The sequence below is a fragment of the Lutzomyia longipalpis genome, chromosome 4, assembly GCF_024334085.1.
Source record: "Lutzomyia longipalpis isolate SR_M1_2022 chromosome 4, ASM2433408v1".
Classification (NCBI taxonomy): Eukaryota; Metazoa; Arthropoda; class Insecta; order Diptera; family Psychodidae; genus Lutzomyia; species Lutzomyia longipalpis.
The window spans coordinates 24,010,005-24,032,256 of NC_074710.1; the positions used below are offsets into that span (position 1 = coordinate 24,010,005).

General features: G+C 34.2%; 5 protein-coding genes across 14 annotated transcripts in view; 4 read left to right on the forward strand and 1 right to left on the reverse strand.

Annotated features, from left to right (window-relative positions):
* Window positions 1-22,252, forward strand: part of LOC129795035 (probable asparagine--tRNA ligase, mitochondrial) — a 1,173,171-nt gene that overhangs the window by 915,454 nt on the left and 235,465 nt on the right. The window lies entirely within an intron of this gene.
* Window positions 1-22,252, reverse strand: part of LOC129794972 (mucin-2-like) — an 826,140-nt gene that overhangs the window by 703,481 nt on the left and 100,407 nt on the right. The gene's annotated exons all lie outside the window — the stretch shown is intronic.
* The window catches only part of LOC129795002 (sodium-dependent nutrient amino acid transporter 1-like), an 899,230-nt gene that overhangs the window by 641,513 nt on the left and 235,465 nt on the right, over window positions 1-22,252 (forward strand). The window lies entirely within an intron of this gene.
* LOC129794992 (zinc finger protein 182) lies at window positions 391-20,319 on the forward strand. Of its 10 annotated transcripts, none has more exons than XM_055835974.1 (10): window positions 392-885; window positions 1,306-1,642; window positions 12,089-12,228; window positions 12,305-12,366; window positions 12,438-12,638; window positions 12,875-12,993; window positions 13,433-13,884; window positions 14,104-14,780; window positions 16,269-16,636; window positions 18,423-20,319. In XM_055835974.1, exons 2-10 carry the CDS (start codon window positions 1,520-1,522, stop codon window positions 18,693-18,695), a joined length of 2,415 nt encoding a protein of 804 aa, XP_055691949.1. In that variant the 5' UTR covers window positions 392-885; window positions 1,306-1,519; the 3' UTR covers window positions 18,696-20,319. The 10 variants fall into 10 exon arrangements, with proteins under 10 accessions (XP_055691952.1, XP_055691956.1, XP_055691953.1 ...); XM_055835975.1 differs by having other exon boundaries at window positions 392-687; XM_055835977.1 differs by having other exon boundaries at window positions 391-1,642; window positions 12,438-12,629.
* Window positions 21,335-22,252, forward strand: part of LOC129795108 (protein yippee-like) — a 65,906-nt gene continuing 64,988 nt past the window's right edge. The window contains exon 1 of the mRNA XM_055836147.1: window positions 21,335-22,055. The gene's annotated coding sequence lies outside the window, so the exon portion shown is untranslated. The remainder of the gene's footprint in view (window positions 22,056-22,252) is intronic.

Sequence of the window (22,252 nt, forward strand, 5' to 3'; positions counted from 1 at the left end):
AACCGTTTTCAACTTAAATTCACTTTTGCGGGTCTTTAGCTTTGCTCGGATATAGTCACGTCGCATGGTTTCAACTCGTCTAAAATTACGTCTAAACCGCTGATTGTGACATAATTTTTATGTCTAAAAACCTTTTTGTAATTTTGTCGTCAAACACATTTCCTATTTTTTATGATTTATGAAAAATTGAATGTTTATTCACCAAAATGTGGGAAATGTCGAAAAAATATTTTTTTTTTCAAGTGGATGGAGTGGATGAATTCGCATTTGTGGTTCAGGTGTTTGTCACACACACACATCTACACGTCATGGTAGAATGTGTGTGCGATGGTATTGGTGGATTTGGCGATGTGGAGAGAGAGAATGAGAGAGTTCGCACACACATTCTCATACGAAGCAACTTCATTCCCACAGCGGCAATCGTTGAGACAACACACTCGTGACAACACGTTCGTGCCCTCACAAGGAACGCATACAGCAAATTTTTAAGATGGCGACCACATTGGAGTGATTGTGTGAAATTTTTATACCGTGGAAATTTTCTCACTACCAGAGCAATTCGTGTTCAATTAGTTGGTTGGTGTTTGAAAAGGCGCGCATCAATATTACTTTTATATTTAAAACATTTTAAATGTGGAATGAAGATTTTTATATTGTGGAGGAGATTATGAAAAAACTAAAACTTGTGTAAATTCTTCACGTAAAATGCTAACACATTGGCGTCCCTTCATTTTTTTTTACTCGCTGCACCGTGAAGATTATTGAAAATTCAGCACTTTTTTGTGGATTTTGTGAAAATAATAATATGATTTCCATGTAAAGGGTTTTTGGTGAATTTACAATTTACCTTCGAAAAAAAATATACATATATAAAACCCAGACGAGGTAAAATAAGAAACCATATTGAAATTAATTACAGTGACTAAATTGATTTGAATTTTTATAAATAAAAAAAAAGTGTTGAGTATTTTCTTTTTCAATTGGAAGGAAGTTAAAAGTTTATCTTAACTAGTAATTAGTTGCACATCAGCACTAAAAAAAAATGAGACGCAATTCCTAGAAATTTAAAAGAAAATCAACTAAAACAAAAGAATTGCTAAAGGGAAAATTGACAAGTCCTGTAAAAAAAAAGTGACAGGAATTTCCCTGATATCTGAGTAGTTTGGATACGCGGCACTTTGATTAATCAATGACGAATTAATGAGAGCGTCATTGACTTCTTGGTCGCCCTCTGTTGCCTAAAGCGCGCGAGTACGAGTGAGAGGGACTGATATTGTGTGACATCGCGAGAGACATTAATTTCAGTGTTTATGTAGCGAGTGAAGATCCAAAAAAAAAAACACTTAATAATTTAAGTAAAGAAAGTGTCTAAAGTCCTTGACGGAATTATATAGGAAAAAGGATAAAAAGTAGTGCATTAACCAACATAAAAACAACTAAGCATCCAAACAAACAGGGAGACACTGTATTAGCAGAAGGCGGAAGGTATTTTAAGAAATTTGAGGGAAGAAGTTCTATAATGTGTGCGGCTCAGAGCAATCCACCGGCCACTTTTGGATACACTTGGGGCTTTGCTGATAACACAAGGACCGAATCTGTGGTCGAAATCTCACCAAATATCAACTATACGGTGAGTGAAACGGTAAGAGTCAAAGTTTTTTTTTTATAATTTTCATCAAAACATTATTTTATGTTATTCTCATGATTTCCTCTAAATAGTTTTTTTTTATTTTATTCTTTTTTAATAACACATTTTATGTATGATTGTTGATTGTGAATGGTGGTGATTGATGAAGAGCCCCTGAAGAAGGTCGTTGAAAAGTCGAAAGCTGTTAATGTCTGATTAACTTTGATTTTAAACTACGGGGTTGTTACACTTAAGTTCCAAATGTTAAGAGCTTTCAAATGCGTATAAATTCTTAAGTTAAAAAAATTAAAGTCAATATTTGAGGTTAAAACTATCCATCCTTTTAGTGTTAAGTGGGACAACCCCTTAAATAATTGTTTTTATTATGTTAAGATGTATTTCAAAAACTTAAAATAAGAAAAATCAAATACTTTAAAATGATTAATTAGGGGTCAATTCCTTTCTACACTAAAACACGAACGGAAAATTAATTTGAACAATCATTACCCTCAATACACGATAATAAATTAGTCCATCCATTGTGAAGACATTCACAAAACTAAAGATTAAATGGAAAATCAATGTTATCAATTTACGAAATGTTTTGCATTTTAGCGTCTTTCTCTGTTTACATAATTTCTTATTTTTATTTCTAATTTTCGCATTTGTATACCCTCCCCTTCCAATCTTACAAGTAGTATCTCCGATATAATTACTTTTAACACTTTGGCAAGAATATTGGTATATATATTGGAAAGTTACACACTTCAAAAGTTATATTTCTTTTACAATCTCTCAACTCTGTGCGCGATATTGTGTAAAAATATCTATGTATTCAACGTATGTTGGTTTATAGGCTAATTTCGTAGCATGTCAGAAAGGCGGCAAAGTTGAATTGAGAAAATGGCAATATAATGTAATGTTAGTTGAAAAATATAAAAAAGTATTAAACTAACAGAGAGGGGAAAGACGCACACCAATCACTTTGACATTATGTTAGTTTCCAAGCTACAAAAAAATGTGTCGGCATGCCATAAGCCGGGTAAATGTGCGTATATTGAGATGAATATATTTATATGTTTACACACATTGCATTTCCTCCATGCGTTTAATTGCAAACATTGCTGTTTTAGAAAGATCAAACTGTCAAATGTGTTGTATTCATTTTATTCTTTGGAGTTTAGGTTGAAGCGATTGAAGTAAGCTTTCTAATCTAACGTAAGAGATCGATTTTTACTAAAAATTAAAGCAAAATGGAAAATTATCTTTAAGATAAGTTAAGTTTTAGACAAGCTATCTATGTTTGTTTTACGTAATTTGGAATACTTTTCGGGAAAACCATAATAGAACAGTTGAAGTAATGAATAAGGACAAAGACAATTACTTAAGATATATCAGAAAAATAAGCTCAGACCCTTTAAATTCCTGGATCATTTTAGAATGTATGGTTCCTTCTTGATTTCTAAGACCATTCTACAAACCGTGTTCATTTCTAAAACGTCCGGATCATCTTTGATCTTCAAGATAATCTTGAAACGTCTGGAACACCTTAGAACTTCCGGATTATCTTTAAACGTCCAGACCACTTTAGAACTTTCAGACCATCTTGAAACGTTCCGGCCAACTTAGAGCTTCTAAACTATTCTGAAACGTCATAAGAAAGGATATTAAAAAATACCTGTTATAAACCCTTTCGAATTCGAGTGAATTTCAGTACGAGGAACTGTCAAATGGCTAGGTTCGAACTGACAATTAGACAAATCACAAGAGATTGATTTTCTGATAAGATAAACTGTCAATGTGGCTGATAGTCAGGTGTATTGGGGGAGGACGCAACAAGGACTGAGTGTGGAGTAAAGGCAATCCAACCAAGTGTTGACAAGACGCACACGCATTTGTGGGTGAATGTTAGGAGGAATTTCGACGGGGGTTTGTGTTCCCCCTCCTGACCCTTTCCAGGACCCTTAAGTGGTGTAGTACATTATATGTATATAATGAAAAGTAAATGTGTGCGTCGGCGACGTCGGTGATATCGGAGATGCTGGTTTAGTGGGTGAAAATATAACACAGAGATAGGGACCGTACAAAGAGAGAGAGGCGAATTTGTGATATAAAATACACACCGACGCCTCTATGTATTTTTCCCAACCTAACACACTCCATATGCAACAAGAGAATGTAGCATTTTGGTTGTACTACGCGCGCTAAAACTTCCAAAAGAGCCGTATGGTTTTAACACTACATAGAATTTTTTTGAGATGGAGAAAATGTCAAAATTCACTACACGCGGGTAGACTACAAACATTTATGTATCAATGTACCCAGAAGAGCTTTCCCTGTGAGGGAACATGTGCCGGCGCGGAATGGTTTTGTTGGTTGTTACACGGGGGAGGACCTACATTTCCCATTCATGTCATGTTCGTCATTTTTATCGGATGGCTGATGTGGCGTAACGTACATGTTTAGGAGTCTAGACTATCCCAATTTCTCAACATAAATTGAAAGGACCTATGTTTGTGATGAAGAGCTATGCTAGCTCGTAGCTCCTTGTTTCTTTTGTTGTTGCAAAATTGACATAATCATGAGAGAGGTATGTTGGAATATGCAGAGAGCATGGCAAAATATTATGCATGTGGTATCGCGAGGTGGTTTTGTTTAAAATAACACACCGAAAGAGGGATGGATGACGACACATAGAAATTGTGTTACCAACCACCAAGATAGGTCAACCATACAAACAAGAGTGTTGATAACAATGCTTTTGAGCTCAAATATCTCCTCCCTGAATGGTTGAATACATAAGGAAAAGTCAAAAAGAGGTCTGGCACGGTGAGGAATGATTGCCCCTCAATACAAGCAGCATAAATAAAAGGATGGTATTGTATTGAAATTCCTAGGCTACAAAGTATACTTCATCATGTATGACTCCTCATTTATTATGGTGTATTTTATTGCAACCTATTTAACTAAATATCATAAAGTTTTTTTTAGTATGATTTTTTATCTCTGATGAGCAATTGTCTGTCTCATTTTCCAACAAAATGGTGGCTCCACACCCAATTTGATGACGCTACCACAGAGACGCCCTGAATGGGAAATCTGGCAACGTTGTATTCGCTTGTAGATGTGTTAAAAATAAATTTAACATTCGATCCGAAGATATTTTTCAATTTATCTCTCAGTATAAAGTACAAATACTAAGAATTAAAAAATGTTAAAAGTAATTTCAAATGAGGAAATACTTTCAAAGAATACTCTCCTCATTTAATGTAGGCTTGGCACCAACTAAATAGTTTTTCCCAATAGAACATGCAATATGGCAACGTTGCCGACTGAACAAAGCCAATTGCACGAAATGAACAAAAATTCCCCATTGAGAGAGTATTGGTGAGAGAGAATTCACACTGCGAAGTCCCATCGTGAACACTTCGTAACATTTCGGTGTCTTTATTAGTTGAAAATGTGAAGCGTAGTTGGAAATTTTATTCTCTCTCTCTCTCTCTCGCTCCGTTCTTCGTACCCTCAATTTCCGACAACACGAAGTTGAATTCGGACGATGCTCAAAATAGTTCCACAATATTAATGCCAGAGAGAACGAAGAGAACGAAATGAGAGAATTGCTGCTCAAATGTATAGATACACGTAACATTCTATACATATCAACATGTCTTCTATCTCTCTCACACTTACATGGGGAAACGATGTCGCAGCGGAAGGCACTTGGAAACAAGAAGTGAATACACAAATACACCATAAAATGGCGCTCATGCCACCACCATTGAGGAGAGGACGGAAAGTAAAAGAATATATTGTGAAGGCATTCCAAGCACACAAGATGTGTTTTCGTGTGAATTTTAATTGAAAACAAATTTATATATCGTCTCTCTCTCTGTATTATATGTACCTATATAACATACTTAATGCTTTACTGAAAATATTTATATTTGCTGTAAAATAACACATATATGTACGTATGTATGCATATACCGATGAAACTATATAAAGAAGGAAAAAAAAACTTAATAATAGCTTAGTATGAGACGTAGAAGTCTATTATAATTTATATTCAGAATAATAAATGCTGTATGTACATGAAATTGTGTATAAACTCCCGCATCGTTTAATTTCCCCAGCTTTATTGGATGCAGTAAATTTTATTGGGATAATTAATATATTGTGCACTACAGTGCAAGACAAATAATAGACATTAAAAAATGCAAAGGCTGCCAATAAAATGATATAGTACCGTCATAGGGTTTCTTTGTGGACTTTCTGATATTTTCTTGACACTTCTTTAAAATTAGTCTGTCATTACCAAAAAGCCATCATAAGAAATGTGAAGAAGATCTGAAATTCCTTAAAAAATTGTACCTGAAGAAGAATGCTTAATAGTATCCGAATCGTCAGCTATCCACGAAGAAAAAACGAATCAGGGTCGTACTGCCTGGTGATATTTAACAAGGAAAACCACTGTTTAAGCATATTGTAGGCTTATTGAAAGACAGTAGTATAGAACTACGGAATACTAGTAGTGTAAGTGATCTAAACATGCTTCCTTGTTAGATGACTTAGCAGGAAGACTTTTACGGCTTTCAACCACTCTAAAAAGCGCCAGTAGCTCATTAATTTGCGATCTTTGCGATTGATAGTCGAAGAGAACAGACGGAGTGGCAATTGACTGACAAGGCTGATAAAGAAAGATTGGTAACCGGCTCTCCGGTTGTTCTGGCACAAAAGAACCCTTCAAGTTAAATTTTACTCTAACCTCAAAGTTAGAACTTCTTTATCTCTTTTAATTGGTTGATAAACTCAAGCCAAGTACTTATGCGTTGACCTTTTCATCTCAATTTCACATCTAGTGGAGCTTTCTAGGTCTGAATCCTTAGCTCCTTTTAGTTAAGCTGTTAAATCTTTCAAGAAAAGTTTTCAAATACAATGTGCTCCTATTAACCCCAGAAGACTGTATGTAACATTTTTCCAATTCCAATAATGGTAATATTTAGTTTGAAATAGATAGAGTGGAAAGTTTTAAGGTCGAACGAATAAATTGGTGGCTTCTCACCCATCTAATTTGAATCCAGTGAATGTCTCTTCTATTTCTCCATTTACTATCGGAGAACAAAAAAAAATAGGCAAGTTATGTCTTTAGAACGTTGATTAAGAAATGTTTTTTTAAAGATTTATTAATTTTTTTTGTTTTTAAAAAAGGAGTTAAATAATTTTTAATTTTTTAAAAATAAATTTCATTAAGGTCAAGGCTCTTCTAAAAGGATTAGGCTTTGCTAGAGTATTAAAGATAACAGCTCTCAGTATTTAATATACTTACCCAAAATCTTAATAAGCCTAACTTTTAATCAAGGTTTAACAGATCTATAAAAAAGTTAGATTTTTTCCAATTAATAATTCAATAACTTTTTATAAAAACAAAACTTCCTGTAAAAATCTGAAAAAACACCTCTTAAAGCCAGATTACCTCCCCTTTTAAATGTCAGAAATGCTTGTAGATTGTAAAAGTACAGAAGCCAGCAAGTTTTTTTTTAAGGTGTGCGATTAAACATACTATATGTATACGTAAAATACATAGTACAAGTTTGATTCTGAGAGCAATGTGAAAATAAATATGCTTGAGTTGTGATGTGACCCAAAGTGAATAGAGTTGTTGTTTGTGGGTAAATGGAAGTGCAATACTCAGAGGTAAAGAAAATGAAAAATACAGAAGAATTTATTATTTTGACCACTTCAACATCTCTCGTCTTATCAGAATCATGACTGCACAGCATGAAATACATATAAGTATAAAATTGCGTTGTGGGTTAATGTTGGTTTTGCTAGGGTAGTATTATTCGGTCTGTGTTGTATACATATAATATTATGTTTCCCAAAAGAGAGGGGACAGGGGAAAATTGAATGAACTTAACAAAAACCTATACATAATAGGATATACATATGTATATATGTAATAGCTTCTCTACGCAGAAACGCGACCACGTGTCATTGATTTAATTGTGTGAATAGCACGTTATATTGGATTTATAATAAATATATATAAATGTTTATAAAAGAAGATTGAATGGATTGTGTGATATGTGTGAAAGAGAAATCGAGAAAAAAATGAAGGAGGGCGAAAGGAATGGCAAGAGTAGGTACAAAAATACAAAACAGCATTTTCTAACACTCTGTACGCGACCTTCTGTACATGTTTCCCATCCGCGGTGTCATTCTCAAGACGGCTCTTTGCACATTAATATTGGAATTTGATGGGTGTGTGGAAAGCAATGCGGTTTGTTTACAAAAATGTCTTTTAGTTCTTTTTTTTAAGTAATATTTTAGAAAGGGGATTTTTAAAAGAGTTTTAAACAATAAAGAAAGAAATAAGCAATGTTATAAAGGAAAACCAAGTTTTAAGAATAAAAAAATAAGAATTAAAAAAAAAACCTTCAAATGTTAGAACAAAAATTTAAAACGTTAGAAATATGTAACATCAAACGTTAGCAAATTTATCAACTGTAAGAAAAAAAGAATCGGCAACTGTTAGAAAGAGCATGGAACGTAAAAAAATTCGAACGTTGAAGAACGTTCCGTACCGTTAGAAAATGAATCGTTAGAAAAATGCGTTAGGAAATACATCAAACGTAAAAATGGAAAACGTCAAAGCATAGGTAATTAATTTTAAAAATTAAATCTATTGATAAAAAAACATTCAAAATAAAAAAAAAAAAACGTTACAAAACGAACGTCAAATGCTAAAAAGCTAAGTTAGAAAATACGTCAAGTATTAAAAAAATATTAATGAAATCAATTTAAATCATCGCTGATGATCCTTCTTATTGTTAAAATATTATAAGCGTTGACGAATGATAAATTTTCCATTAGAAAATGAATTTCAAGCGCTAAAAATACATCAAATGTTAAAAAATTATTTTAGGAGTATGTAATCTGTTAGAAAATGAATGTCAAATTCGAAAAAGTTCGTCAAAGTTTAGAAAATACGCAATAAAACAGCAGGTCTTTTAAATCTATTTTAGTATTTTTAATATTGAAAAACCAAAATTATAAGAATTTGTTCTTCAAAAACATCTCTTTGAATTTATTTTTAGTCCCCTCCTGGCTTTTTATTCCCAAAATTTTGCCTGTAGGATTATTTTTTAAAACTCTTTTTGTCAAGATTCCATAAGTTTTTTTTTCTCTAGACTTTTAAATGTTTTTATATAAGTTTTTGTCGTACCCATCAATGCGAGCTTTCGATACGAGAATGAGCATTCTTGTGAAAATTTTATTAAAATCGATTAAATATCTATATACTAGCTACCGAAAATATAGGTTAAAGGGTGGGAAGGAAGGAAAACCCAGGGGGATGAACTTGTGCGAGGAATGGAACTTTCAAACCAAAGACGTTTGCAATTGTGGAGTTTTCGCAAGAAATTGAAGGGAATTTGTATTGAGAGTGGTTAGTAACTTTTGGAAAAGGTCTTTGCTATGTATAATATAATATGCTACCTACATACATATGTGATACTACATATATTTGGTACACCAAGTTCCATCCACTACATCGATATACACAATTTTGTGGGCATATACTTGGGTGGAATGTAGACGAGAATTTCACACACAGAGGACGATTAATCCATGAAGGGGGGAGGAGGGTGATGGTGGTGTGTATGGCGGAGGGAGGGGGGAGGTGTGACATGGGAATCGCGCAGAATACACTAAACAGGACACGTGCTATCATCAAAGAGAAGAGAGGAGTTGTGTTCAAGCCAGAGTGGTTAAATACAACATCAACCGAAGAGATACAAAAGCTCGGTGTGTTATAGTCTACACGAGAATCGTATAGATGGGAAATTTCTCTATTACTCCAAACAAAACTAATATGTATTATTTATATAGTATTGTGTGTGCTATATATGTACATAGGTATACAAAGCATGAAAATAAGTTGAACAATATCATATACACCACAAGTGCAGTATGCGTACTTATTAGACAACGATGAGACTTTCAAAATGTTTTATTGTAGCAGAGTGGAGAGAGAGAGCAAATTCTGTGGATAGGTGCGGTTATAGAGTTGTTGGTTATGTGGAGGATTTGGCTTTGCGCGCGGATGGTCAACGTGTTAGCGAGGCATCAATACAACACCCAAGAAAATCGGATTTAACTGTAGCAAGTACACAATTATACCCAAATAATATTGGTTCATTTTGCAAACATCGCATAATTCCAAACAGCGCGTGTAGTGAAGAGAGATTTTGAGACTGTAGGCATATTTTGTTTTCAATTTTGCAGGTATATTTCGCGGTCAATGTCACAGAAACATGTGGGTTGATTAAATTTCAGCATGTTTACTGTTCGTTTCTCATTTTATTTTTTTCATATTTAACTTTTAAGACCTTGAATTTATATATTTTAACATTTTTAGTGTGGCTATCTGTGGCTTCTAAGAAATTGGTAGTTGTTTGTCTTCTTTCTTTTTGAGTTATTTTTTAGGTCTAGAATTTGAAGTTCTATAAATTAGGACACTAGTACAGGCACTAGGTAATTAGGACACAAAGACAATACTTTGTAATATACGGAATAGAGCTATAGACAGATTATCAGTTAATAGAATTAGAACCAGAATTTAGGAGTAAGAAGGACTCCCTATTCAGCTAGACTTAACAAAGAGAAGCCTTGAAAGAGTCTTGACGGTCAAAGCCATTGGGTACAAAGTGATGAGTCCTTATTCAGTTAACAGCCTGATAAATGAGCCTGGATGAGGCTCCGGCAGTTTGTGGAGAACTCATCTCAAAGGACAACTCATCAAATGCTTATTGGCAACGGCTGAGATCTAATTTGGGTAAACAATTATGTGAAGATCAATGAGGGTGGGAGTGCTGAATATACGGAGCAACCCCTAAAACTAGGTTGAGCCTACATTTTTTTAGACATTTACTATCCTAGACGCAAATCATGATTGAAAGAAGTCTTTGGTAAATCATAAACGTTATGACAGTTGACGTTTAACGTCGCTGTAGACCGTCTTTGTAATCTAATGTATTAATTCTGTTGATTCTGTTAAATATTTAAAATTCTGCTAATATTTTGTTAGATTATTAGCTCTTTGTTGTAGTCTATAGAAATTACTTTACAGATTCGAAATCAGTTTAGTCAAATCGTTCAAACTCTTATTGTCTTAAAACGGTTAAAAACTTTTTCGACTTTAGACCGGCCTATTGGATTTTTACTTTTTCCGATTTAGGAATTTGAACTATTTTTATGAAAGGAAGTCAATCCAAAATTATGATTATATAAATTTTATAGTTGTAACGAGTTCAGACCTAATATTCAGCATAGAGGAGTCGTGGAAAGTCCTTAATGAAGTATACATTCGACTAATAATTTTCTTTGATATATCTTCCTTACTCTTTATTGATTTTTTTTATTAGAACAGTCATTGGTGACCGACTTAAAGTCCACTCCGCGGGAATAATTTATGAATAATGAATATTTGATTATTTAGATTTCAGAAAAGGGTGTCAGTTGTGAAGACTAAATACTCCAGAAAAACAAACATTGAAGCTTTCTTCCTTCTTAAGCTTCAAAGTTTTCTTTTAGAAGACTAATCTCCTTTCATTTGGACTCTTATACAATGACAAGAGGCTTTCAAATCCGTTGTAAAAAAAATCCTTCATTCATGAAAATCTTGTATAGGTCTCCTCGCATTGGTAGGAGTTGTGAATCTCTTGTGCTCCTTGCGCTACACATGTCAGGATGCGAACTTTTTGAGAAGAGATTCGTATTTGTAGGGAAGTTGTGCGTATGGTGCGTTCATGTGGCGTCGTGTGATGTTGTATTTTGGTGTATTTGGCTGCTAAGGGGTGGGTTTTTTGATGTGGGGTGTATTCCGTGAGGTGGTAAGTGTGTATGGTGCGATGGCTATGGTGTGGTGGTGACGAATGAATGAATGCAAAAGTGTGCCCAAAATATATATATGTGGATTGAATATACAACCACCATCCGCCCCTTAGTGCGTCACTGTGTGTGGCAAAAACACTCTTTTTGTATGTTCCAATGTATGTTTGGGTGGAATGAAGAGCTTTCCATGCTCTCCGTCATGTTCTTCTCATTCCCCAACTTTCTTATGCTGTGTGCAATGCTCTATTCTGGGATAGAATAGTACTTACATCTGTCTTTTTATGCTTTTCTTGAGCTTTTTTTTACTGGATATAAAGTGAAAAAGGATAAAGATTCTTTTTAAACAGTCAGTTTACCAAAACATTGTGGGCCTGATGAAGGAAACAAATATCTCCGAATTGTTACTGTTTTATGGTTATGAATGAAGATTTTTAAATAAATGTTCTTTTTTTTTATTCTTAAGAGGAATCATGAATTTTTATTTAAAATAAAATTAAAGAAAATCTTCTCATTGTTTTTACATTGCTTCTCTCTATCATGCGCGATTCCTTTGCGCACATTTCACAGATGCCATACTTGCAGTTGACGGATTCCGGTGGGATAACCGTGCAGAAGGATGCAAAGGGGGCGATTGCTCATACGAATAAAGGTGTCGTCCGTAGGATGATTGTTATGAATGAGCCTTTCCCTCAAACAACAGCACAGAGGTTTGTTTCCCGCGCAATTTCTGTTTATTGGGGAATTTTTCGTTAATTACAAACCTTTTTTGTCCCTTCTTCGCAGGGTCATTACAACAGGAAGTGGTGCCACAACAGTGACCCACCACAAGAAGCATGATGTTCTGAGTAAGAAAATAATTTTTTTCTCCTTATTCTTTGAGGGATGTTTCACATAAAAATTCAAATTTTTCTTGTAGCAAATGGAATAATTGATACAAAAGCTCAAACTGTTTTAACAACAGCAAGTGGGAAGATGCATTTTATGAGTCCAATTGGTCCACTTCAGCTAACAGCTGAGGAATGCAATGAGATCCTCGCAAAGAGGGCAATGAGTGCTGCACAGACGCAACATGCAACAATTGCAACCACCACAGATGGACATCATGCAGGTTGGTCTGGTCTGTTATGAATTTATTTTTTATTTTATTTCTGTCGCCTCAACCCCTTCATGTCTTGGCTTTCTGTTTACCACCACCACCCCCCAGCAACCCCATCTCTACAAAAGCATTAACATTTCCCTCCTGCTGCGCGTAATAAATCCCCATTATACATTTTAAAGCTTTCTATCTTTAAAATCATCATCAATCGACTGAAGGAGCTTTTTTTCTCTTTTTTTTCCTATTGGAACACGCAGGAATTTCAGTGCAAGTACAGAAAGTTATTCAAGGCTTGGAGGAGAATGATGATTCACAAACAGCTTCTTCGACACACTGCAAATTGGAGCCAGTTATGAGTATTTCACCGAAATTGGAGGTAAGATATTTTGTTTTCCTTAAAGAAAAATTTAAGATGTAACAGAATGAATAAAAATTGGCGGGACTGTAACAAATCTACAGAGATTTTGATGAATTTCATCTTTTTTTTCCTTTTTTGACGTTTATTTCTTTAAACGTTTGACTTTTTTTTGACGTTTATTTCTTCAAACGTTTGACATTTTTTTAAATTACCGACGTTTTTTTTTTAAATTCTAAAACTGCTTATTGAACTTTTAGCTTAGAAATAATTACTTTTGATTTCTAAAAGAAATTTTGAACTGCGTACAGATCGAGCATTAGGCCCTTGAAGCTTCGTGATCACCCATAGTCCCCAAAAGATATCAAAACCTTATAAATATTTCCCCAAAATAATCCGAAAAATAAATTTTGAAATTGCAAAAGTCAAAAATTTCCTTTTCCTTTGTCATTCGTTAAAGTTCATTGAGCAACCAAGCAGCCATGAGGAAACCATCCCGAAGAAAGAGCGCCCCTACTCGTGCGATGAATGTGGAAAGTCCTTTCTACTTAAGCACCACCTCACGACCCATGCACGCGTGCACACGGGCGAACGGCCACACGTGTGCGTGCACTGTGGCAAGAGTTTCGCCCACAAGCATTGCCTCAATACGCATCTCTTACTGCACTCCACCGATCGGCCATATCAGTGCAACGAATGCAAGAAGAGCTTCACGCTCAAGCATCATCTGCTGACGCATTCACGTGTCCACAGCAGGGAGCGTCCATTTGTGTGCCAGGAGTGTGGGAGATCGTTCCCGTTAAAGCGCCATCTTGTTACCCACAGCAAATTCCATGCTGGTGAACGTCCCTATGTTTGTGATGATTGTGGCGAGAGTTTTGCCCAGAAGGAGCATCTCGTGATGCATTCACGGTGAGTTTTAGATGTTACATAATTCCTTTTTTACGATTAGTCGTAGAAAAATTGTTAGAATGGTATTTCCTACAAAATCAAGTAAAAAATACGGGTATATAGGTGTTTGAATCCCACCGCTGCCACCAGTGATCTAAACTTTTTCGCATAAAAGCCAAAAAACCACAAAATCCGGCCAAATTAAGACTTTTTTAATTAATCTTTACTATTTTTGTTTAGATTCCATGGATCTTTAAATCCATTTGTGTGTCAAGATTGCGGAGCAACATTTCCACGTAAATTCCAACTTGTCAATCATGGACGCATTCACGGACGTGTCCCGCACTCCTGCCCAATTTGTGGCAAGGAATTCCTCCAGAAGCGCACCCTTGTGGCACATACACGCCTCCATACGGGTGATCAACCGTACCCGTGCACAATTTGCGGTGAAGGATTCCGCACGAAGCCCGAACTAAATCAGCACAATCGTCAAATACACGGTGGACAGTCAACGGCATCAACGGCAACAGCAAACACCATTGTTGCCACAAATGCCATTGTGGCGAATAATCAGCATCCGCAGCATGTGCAGGTGCACACGTCGCAGCACCAACAGCAGCAGCAGCAGCAGCAACAAACGCAAACCATTCAGGCGCAGCAACAGCAACAACAGCAAACTGTGACGGTGGTGACGAATACAAACAATGGGCTTGTAACGACGATAGCAACGCCATCGTCAACCCCAGAAACGGCTCGTCCGCAGTTTGCTTGCCGTGAATGTGGGAGTGCCTTCAATAGTCGCGAGGCTCTAGCCCTGCACCTTCGACTCCATACAGGCGATAAGAGTCTCATGACTGACCTCTGTGCTTTAACAGCTGCAATTCCTGGACATTTCCTCAATACCAACATTAATCAAGGTATGACTTTTTGCTTATTTTGAAACATATGCGTGAATGTTTTATGCATTCAAAGAAACAAAATTACATTAGTGAAAAAAAATCCTTGCCAATGCGAAATTTTAGTTAAAATTTACCCAAAAATACAAAAAATGACGTTCCTTTTATTTTTTCTGTTTATATGTGTGAAACGAGAGTGAAACATGTGCGTGAATGTTTTAAGCATTCATAGGAACAAAATGACAATATCTATGTCATTCTTTGAGATCTAGAGAAAAAAATCCTTGCTAATGTGAAATTTTAGCAAAAATTAACTCAAAAATGTAGAAAATGACGTCATTTTTTCTTATCTATTAATATTCGTGAAACACCAGTGAAACATGTGCGGGAATGTTTCACAAAATTATTTTCTTGATTATTTTCAAATAAAAAAACTGCCAGTGAAGAAAATAAAGAAAATGCTCAAAAATGGCATCACTTTTGTCATCAAACAACAGTTAAACATGAGTGTTAATGTTTTATACATTCAAACAAGCAAAAAATACAATAATTTCTATATTTTGAAAAAAAAATCTTTGCTGATGAAAAAAATCGGAAAAGTTCGTTCAAAAATGTAACAATTGACGTTCCTTCTATATATATTTTTTAAATGTTTATAAGCATAAAACAGCATTGAAACAAGTGCGTGAATGTTTCATTACTTAGACCTCATAAAAAAATAATAAAGTCATTTTTTTTTTCAAAAAACAAATAAAAATGAAAACTTTTTGATTAGATTATGGCAAGGGGGAGCCTGTTTTCGATTTTTGAACCTTTTTTTTGGTTCACTATAAGATTACCCGTGTCTTGATTGTTTCCGTGATTAACGCAACGATTTGTATTAAAATGAATAAACTCCTTCTCTTCTCACAATTTTTATCCAATTTTGAATTAAAGGAGTGCTAATAACAACCTCATGGCATTCATGATGTTTCTTTATTTTATAAAGATCGATTTTAGCATAGTTTAACAACTTAACAAATTACTCCGAAAAAAGACTTAAACGTTGATTCTCTTCCTATTTTATTGATGAAAAAAAATTGAATAAAATAATTTTTAAATTCTCTTCATTTCCTTTCACTCTCAACTGCAATGATTTCAATAAAATATCATGCATATCAATTATTTTTTGAAGAATGAAAAGACTAAAAAAAATCTCCATTTCATCAACGTGTAACCTTGTAAATTAATGCAATTCTTCAAAAGATCAGCAGAAAGATGAATTTGCACTTTTTTTCACCGGGATTTTATTACATTTTCCTTCCCTGAATTCTGCATGGATTTTTTTAGATTCATTTGGAATTCATTCAAAATGAAACACAATTCGCAATCTCATATTAAAATGAAGAAGAATGTGTCGATGGGGGATTTTTTTCTTGCTGTTTTGTGTCTGAAGCGTGGATGTTCTCGCATTTCAATGTCATTTTGTCCATTAGAGGAATTGAAATATTTTTTTCTTATTCTTTGCAGGCACAACTGTGGTTGCTGCAAACCCAACAGTGGTCTCACCCACACCGGTTCCGGTGCAAATAATCACATCATCCGGTCAGGTGGTGAGTCAGGCAATGGCGGTACAGAGTACAGCCCAACAGCCGCAGCAGACGGTTGTGCAGACCGTTGCGACGCCTCAGCAGAAGCCCAAGACGCACTTCTGCAGTAGCTGCGGGAAGGGCTTTGCAGCAAAGCACGGGCTACTGCAGCACAATAGACGCCACACAAATGGCAGTTGCACCCTGAGGACGCATGTTTGTGAGTGCGGGAAGGCCTTCTTCCAGAAGAATCACCTCATGCTCCATCAGCGACAGCACTTGGAGACAAAGCCCAACATTACGCCGCAGGTGAGTGATGGTTCCACAACATTTAATGTGTTTGTTACATTCACGCGACGAATATTCGTCAATTTCCATTTCACTTTCACATTAAAAAAAATCATCTTTGGGGACATTTTATCTTTATTTATTTATTTGTCAATCTCTCTATTTAAATTTTTCTTTTTTTTATCTGAGGGAGGTGGTGGAAAATCATGTTTTTTTTTAAGGAAGAAAGAAAAAAGATCTTTTCAAAATATTCAAAAGGTATCAAAAAGTATTTTATGGCGTAATTTTAATTTATTTTTAAGGGCTCAAGAAAGCTTTTTTCTCAAAGGAATAAAATAAAATAAATTCAATCAACAACTTGATGAGGAAAGGAAAATCTATTTTCCCCCATTTAGCGGTCTGTGCTCACTCTAAAATTTGTTATTATTAAATATTATTTAATTAGATTTCGACGCGGAAAACTCATCTAAATGAGAACCTTGAAATTTCCAAGTTAACAGACATTTTTAAATCAAGAAGTTTTTTTTTTGAAAATTGCAACTGTCATTTGCCTTGAAAGGAGCCTATTCACGCTTATATGAGTGAGAATTTCATTCGAGGAATTAATTCGAATTCGCATTATCTTTTAAAACATCAAATGAGAAAAAGAAATTGTCAAAGAAACTTACTTACTAGTTTCAAAAAATTCGTAACAACGTTTCATTCGTGATAAAATTAAATAAATTAACAAATAAATCGATTAAGTCTTTTTCGACCATTTTTCGAACTAACGGAATTTCATACAGTTATAGAGCTTTTTGAAGGCTTTCATTTGAGCCTTTTTATTAATGAAAATCGAACAAATAGAACCAGAGATCTAACTGATTTTATCAGAAAATATTTGCGGCCATATTGACTATATGGCTTGGTCGATATTCAAAAATTTTGCTGGAAAGGCAATGAGACTCTTATCAAATGTTTTCTCATTACATAACTCAACTCTTATCAATTTTAAATAAGGACTTGATTTTGCTTAGTATCCAGAAACTGTTTTTGAAAGAAATATTGCTTAAAATATTAACAATTGAAACTATGAAGCATATGCTTTATGACTTAAAAATCTCATTTAATTGAAAATACATCAAGCATACGCATAGGTAAGTTTTCGATAGAATTTCAATCTTGAAAACTTTAATTTTTTGAAGCATTGAAGCATATGTTTCATGCCTGGACTATATAAAATACAATTTTTTTTTGAAATTTGCATTTCTATTGCAAACCATCTTTTTATCGTTTTTCACCTGAGTTTAAATTCTAAGTTTTAAATTGTTTAAAGCACTTGTTTGATGTTAACAGTGGTATAAGATCAAAACAGGTGCAAAGGTGAATAGACTCCTTTCTGAATTTTATTCCATCTAGAAATAGAAAAGAAAATGAATGAGAAAAAGCTTTTTGATACCTTCGCCTATATATTCCTTAATTTCCGTCATATCATTTCATTACAAAAAAAAATCAATCCTTTTTTTTTTTTAGAAAATTTATTTATTTAAATTTTATTTTTTTTTTGATTTTTTTTCCTCTATTGGGTGTGTAAAATTTATCCTAAATTTGGATAATTTGCAACTGGACTAAATGGGTTTTGTGGCCCCCTTCCTTCTTTGCTGGGTCCTTTGCTGGGGGTTGGATTCCTCGATGTGTTCCCCTTCCTATGGAACTAAAACCACACACAAACACAACCCAAATTAAAACAAAAAACACGTTTTGAACAAAAAATAATTGAAATGAAATTGAAATTGATGGGCGCAAAATAACAAAAAAAAAAATGCAGACTCAAAATGAGAGTCAGAGTACACAAGAAAATCAAGAAAATACATTGTCTGCCCAGCAGCAAGCTCAGCAGAATCAGCAAGCTTCACAGCAGCAGGCTGCCCAGCAACAGGGGCAGGCGCAGCTGAGTCAGCAGTCGCAGCAATCGCAGGCCATGACGCGGGAGTTGGTTATTAATTCGCAACCTGTGCAGGTGCAGGTGCTGCAGGGCAATGCGCCACAGATCATCAAGTATGAGATAATGTCGCATGAGCCGGGGCAAGCAATTGAGTGAGGACAGGAGGCCATGCTCCGTATACAGCATCCAGATGGTACGGCAGAAATGCGCAAAGTTATGATCCTCAAGTGATCACGCAAAGCGCGAAAATTTCATTAAGAAAAAAAAAAAACCACAACAATAAATGAAAGATGAAAAGGAAGGAAAAGATTTTCTAGATCAAGAGGTCCCCCCAAAAACCCTTTTGGGAAACTTTGCAAAGTGAGTTTATTATTTTTTTTTCTATTATTATTATCTTGATTAGGATTAAAATGAATAGAGAAGAAAATTATTAAATAAAGTGCAGAAAATACTTGAAAATTAATATCTATATAGGAATATCAAGGAAAGAAAAATTTTAAAAAAATTAAATAAGTTTAACGTCTATGAAAAAAATTTAATCTGTTAAGCAGATTAATTAAGAGAAGAAAAAACAATCTACATAAACATATTTTAATGGCCTTATAAACTTGTAAATATAGTATAATAGATATTAAAATAAAATATAAATATTAGAATTAGAAATTGAAAAAAAAAAGTAAAATTGTAAAGTTACAAGGATCCCTTGATGGAAAATCTTTGTTTAAAAAGGACATAAAATCAAATTATATTTTCTTGAAGAGTTATCTTATTTAATAAGTTGACATTAAGGCCTCACAAATTACTTAGTTGGTATACCACAATCGTGGCATACCAAGTATTTCAATCTTATTCCTTAATATTATTTTTTTTTAATATAATTAAACAAATAATGTTTATAGAAAAGAAAACTTTTTGCCATATTTTACCCGAACCAATATTTATGCTTAATAACAAAAAGATAAAAAAAACGTACAGTGTGTCCTTAATTTTAATTCTCGCATGATCCTTCCTTCCATTAATTTTTTAAATGGAGTTCTTGGCCTCAAAACACAATTGCAAAAAAAATGCCCAAAATTACAACAACAAAAATATAATCAAATGTGCATTAAATTTAGGACACCAACTAAATAAGTTTATGAATTAATTTTACTCTAATTAACCATTTTTTTTCACTAATGAGTACAATTTTTAAATCTACTTTATCACGTAAGATTTTGAGTTAAAAAAAAAACATTTTTGTTGAAAAGAAAAATCGCATTACAGGAGCAACATATTGTTAGATCGATATATAGAATGTATTTTGAACTGAACATTTTTTTCTTGTGCTGTACATAGATTTATGCTCTAAAGTCACGACAATTTTATGATAAAAAAAGAAAATGTTTAGAATAAGGTATAAGAAACAGATAAAAATTTAAAGAGTAAGAAAAAATCTACTTGATAAATGATACGCAGCCGTATATGAAAGTTTTAAGATTTGGACCCAATTTGGCAGTTATTTTTTTGCGGAAAAAAAAGAAAGAAAATATACCACACAAGATTCTTAATGAGAATAAAAATTAAATAATAAAAATTTAAGATTAAGAGATAAAATAAAAATTGTAGGTGGGTCTTAAAAGAAAAAGAAAAAGAATTGTAAGAAATAAGAAAATAAGAAAGAGATAAATATATTTGAGAGAAGGTGATTAAAATGATTTTTTTCGTATATATTATTTTAAATGTAAAAATACAATATATATTGCATATTATGAAATAAAAAATAAATATGTTTAATAATTGATTTATTGCATTAATTTGAACTCCATGAACGTTTACAAAATTCTTTGAGTTTTTAACTCGATCACCTTTACAAATTTTGATCCAGTAAAGCTATGAAGTTATTAAAAAAAAATTCGAAAAATTATTCAACAACGAATTCCTCTCAGCCACTGAAGAAGACTCGCTATTAGGGTCGAAAGCTTTGGCTCTAATTATTGCTTTTCCTTGGGTGAGCGGGAATTTCCTCTGGCGAACACCGGAAGCCTTGAAAAACAAATCCTTAACGACAGAAAAGCAAATAAAAAATAATAATATTGGGTCATCTTATATTTACGCAGAATTTTAACCTGAAATGTATGAAAAAGCAGTCTGCGTAAATATAAGATGACCCAATAAAATAGTTTGTAACCATTCCGGATACTTTCCCACGAGCGGACGTCCTGTGGCACGGGAATGCTGAATTCTTCCATCTGGGGAAGCCGAGGTACCTTTCCCTGCCGGATGGCTTCCTGGAGGGTATAAAAGTGTGTCCAGCAGTGCGCTTGCTGCCATGCATTTCTGGGGGCAGCCAATGATTCCAGAAGTTTGTTATCTTTCTTTATCAAGACAGTCTTCTCAATTTTTCTTCGACTTAGCGTTCTTGTAAAAGCTTCGTGAGCTTCTTAAACCTTATTTAGTTATTTTGGCGCTAATACTTTCCATTCAATACTAAACCTATCGTTCTGTGCGACGCATTATTGTAAACTCCGCTCCGTGCAGTGTCTTAAAATATATTTTATTACACTTTCAGCGCCCTCTATAACTACTACACAACAGAGACGGATATATGGAAATCAGAAAGAGATTAAAAGCAGTCAATCCATCTCTTTCTTTCCCACTATTTTCCATTGAGTATTTTGTAAACATGAAAAAAAACAACCATTTATCTCACTCTACGATGCAGCAAGTGGGCGAATGGGGAAATGAGATGGAAATTAGTTGCTAATATATATCGGTCTCATGTCCACCTATATGTATGTTCATTATATATTTTTCAGTCAGTCTTATTTTGTTGTGTTGCGAGTTTCACATCAAAAGTTCCAACTTTTGGGGTGCTCGAAGAGAGAAATTTTTCAAGTTGGTGGAAAAATACAAAACAACAATTTGTTTTTCCCAAAACGAAATTGCTCCTCTGTGGACATTTTAATTGCATTTTCATAACGAATGGAAAATCCTGCAAAACAGCAGGTAGTTCCGCGCAATTGAGCCAAGTGCAAAAAGCAAGTTTGACGTGCAAATTTTCTTGCAAAGTGAAATTCACTTATTTTTGCCACACAGCTGCTCTTTGGAAAATTCTCTGTGTTGAGAATTTAAATTGAAAACTCTTTTATTTTTAACGGGATTCAATTCCCTGTGAGATGTCCTAGGAAGTCTCTGGAAATGCTATAAAGGGGGTGTGCGCTAAGTGGGTGGTTTGAGCCTGTTTTCTTTTGCTTTGAAGTGGGAATTTGGTGGTGGACATTTTTACTAGTTTACTGGAAATGGACAAGAGAGCGAAATAAGACGCGTCAAAATCCAGTTTTGTGATTCTCAACGAGACTTTACTATTGAAATTGTATTTGTGCTGCAATTACATTTGTGTGTGCACCATTAGTTGCTGCGACTAGCTTGTTCCCAGCAAACTGCGAGAAAATCTTCACAGCAAACATTTTAATCAAAGCAGGCTCTGCAATTTATTAAAATAAATTGAATGAAGTTTCGGGATTGTCGTCAATGAAGGTGAGTTCAAAGGATATTTTTTTCTTTTGCTTCCACTTTATTTTTGTTTCTATTGATTCTCATTTTATACATATAAAATCATTCAACATTACACATACCCTCCAACATATATAATTCCTCCCCCACTGAGTATAAGTTTGAAATAAAAATCCAAGAATAATTCAAACGACTCCCACGACGGACAACGTGGTCTGCTT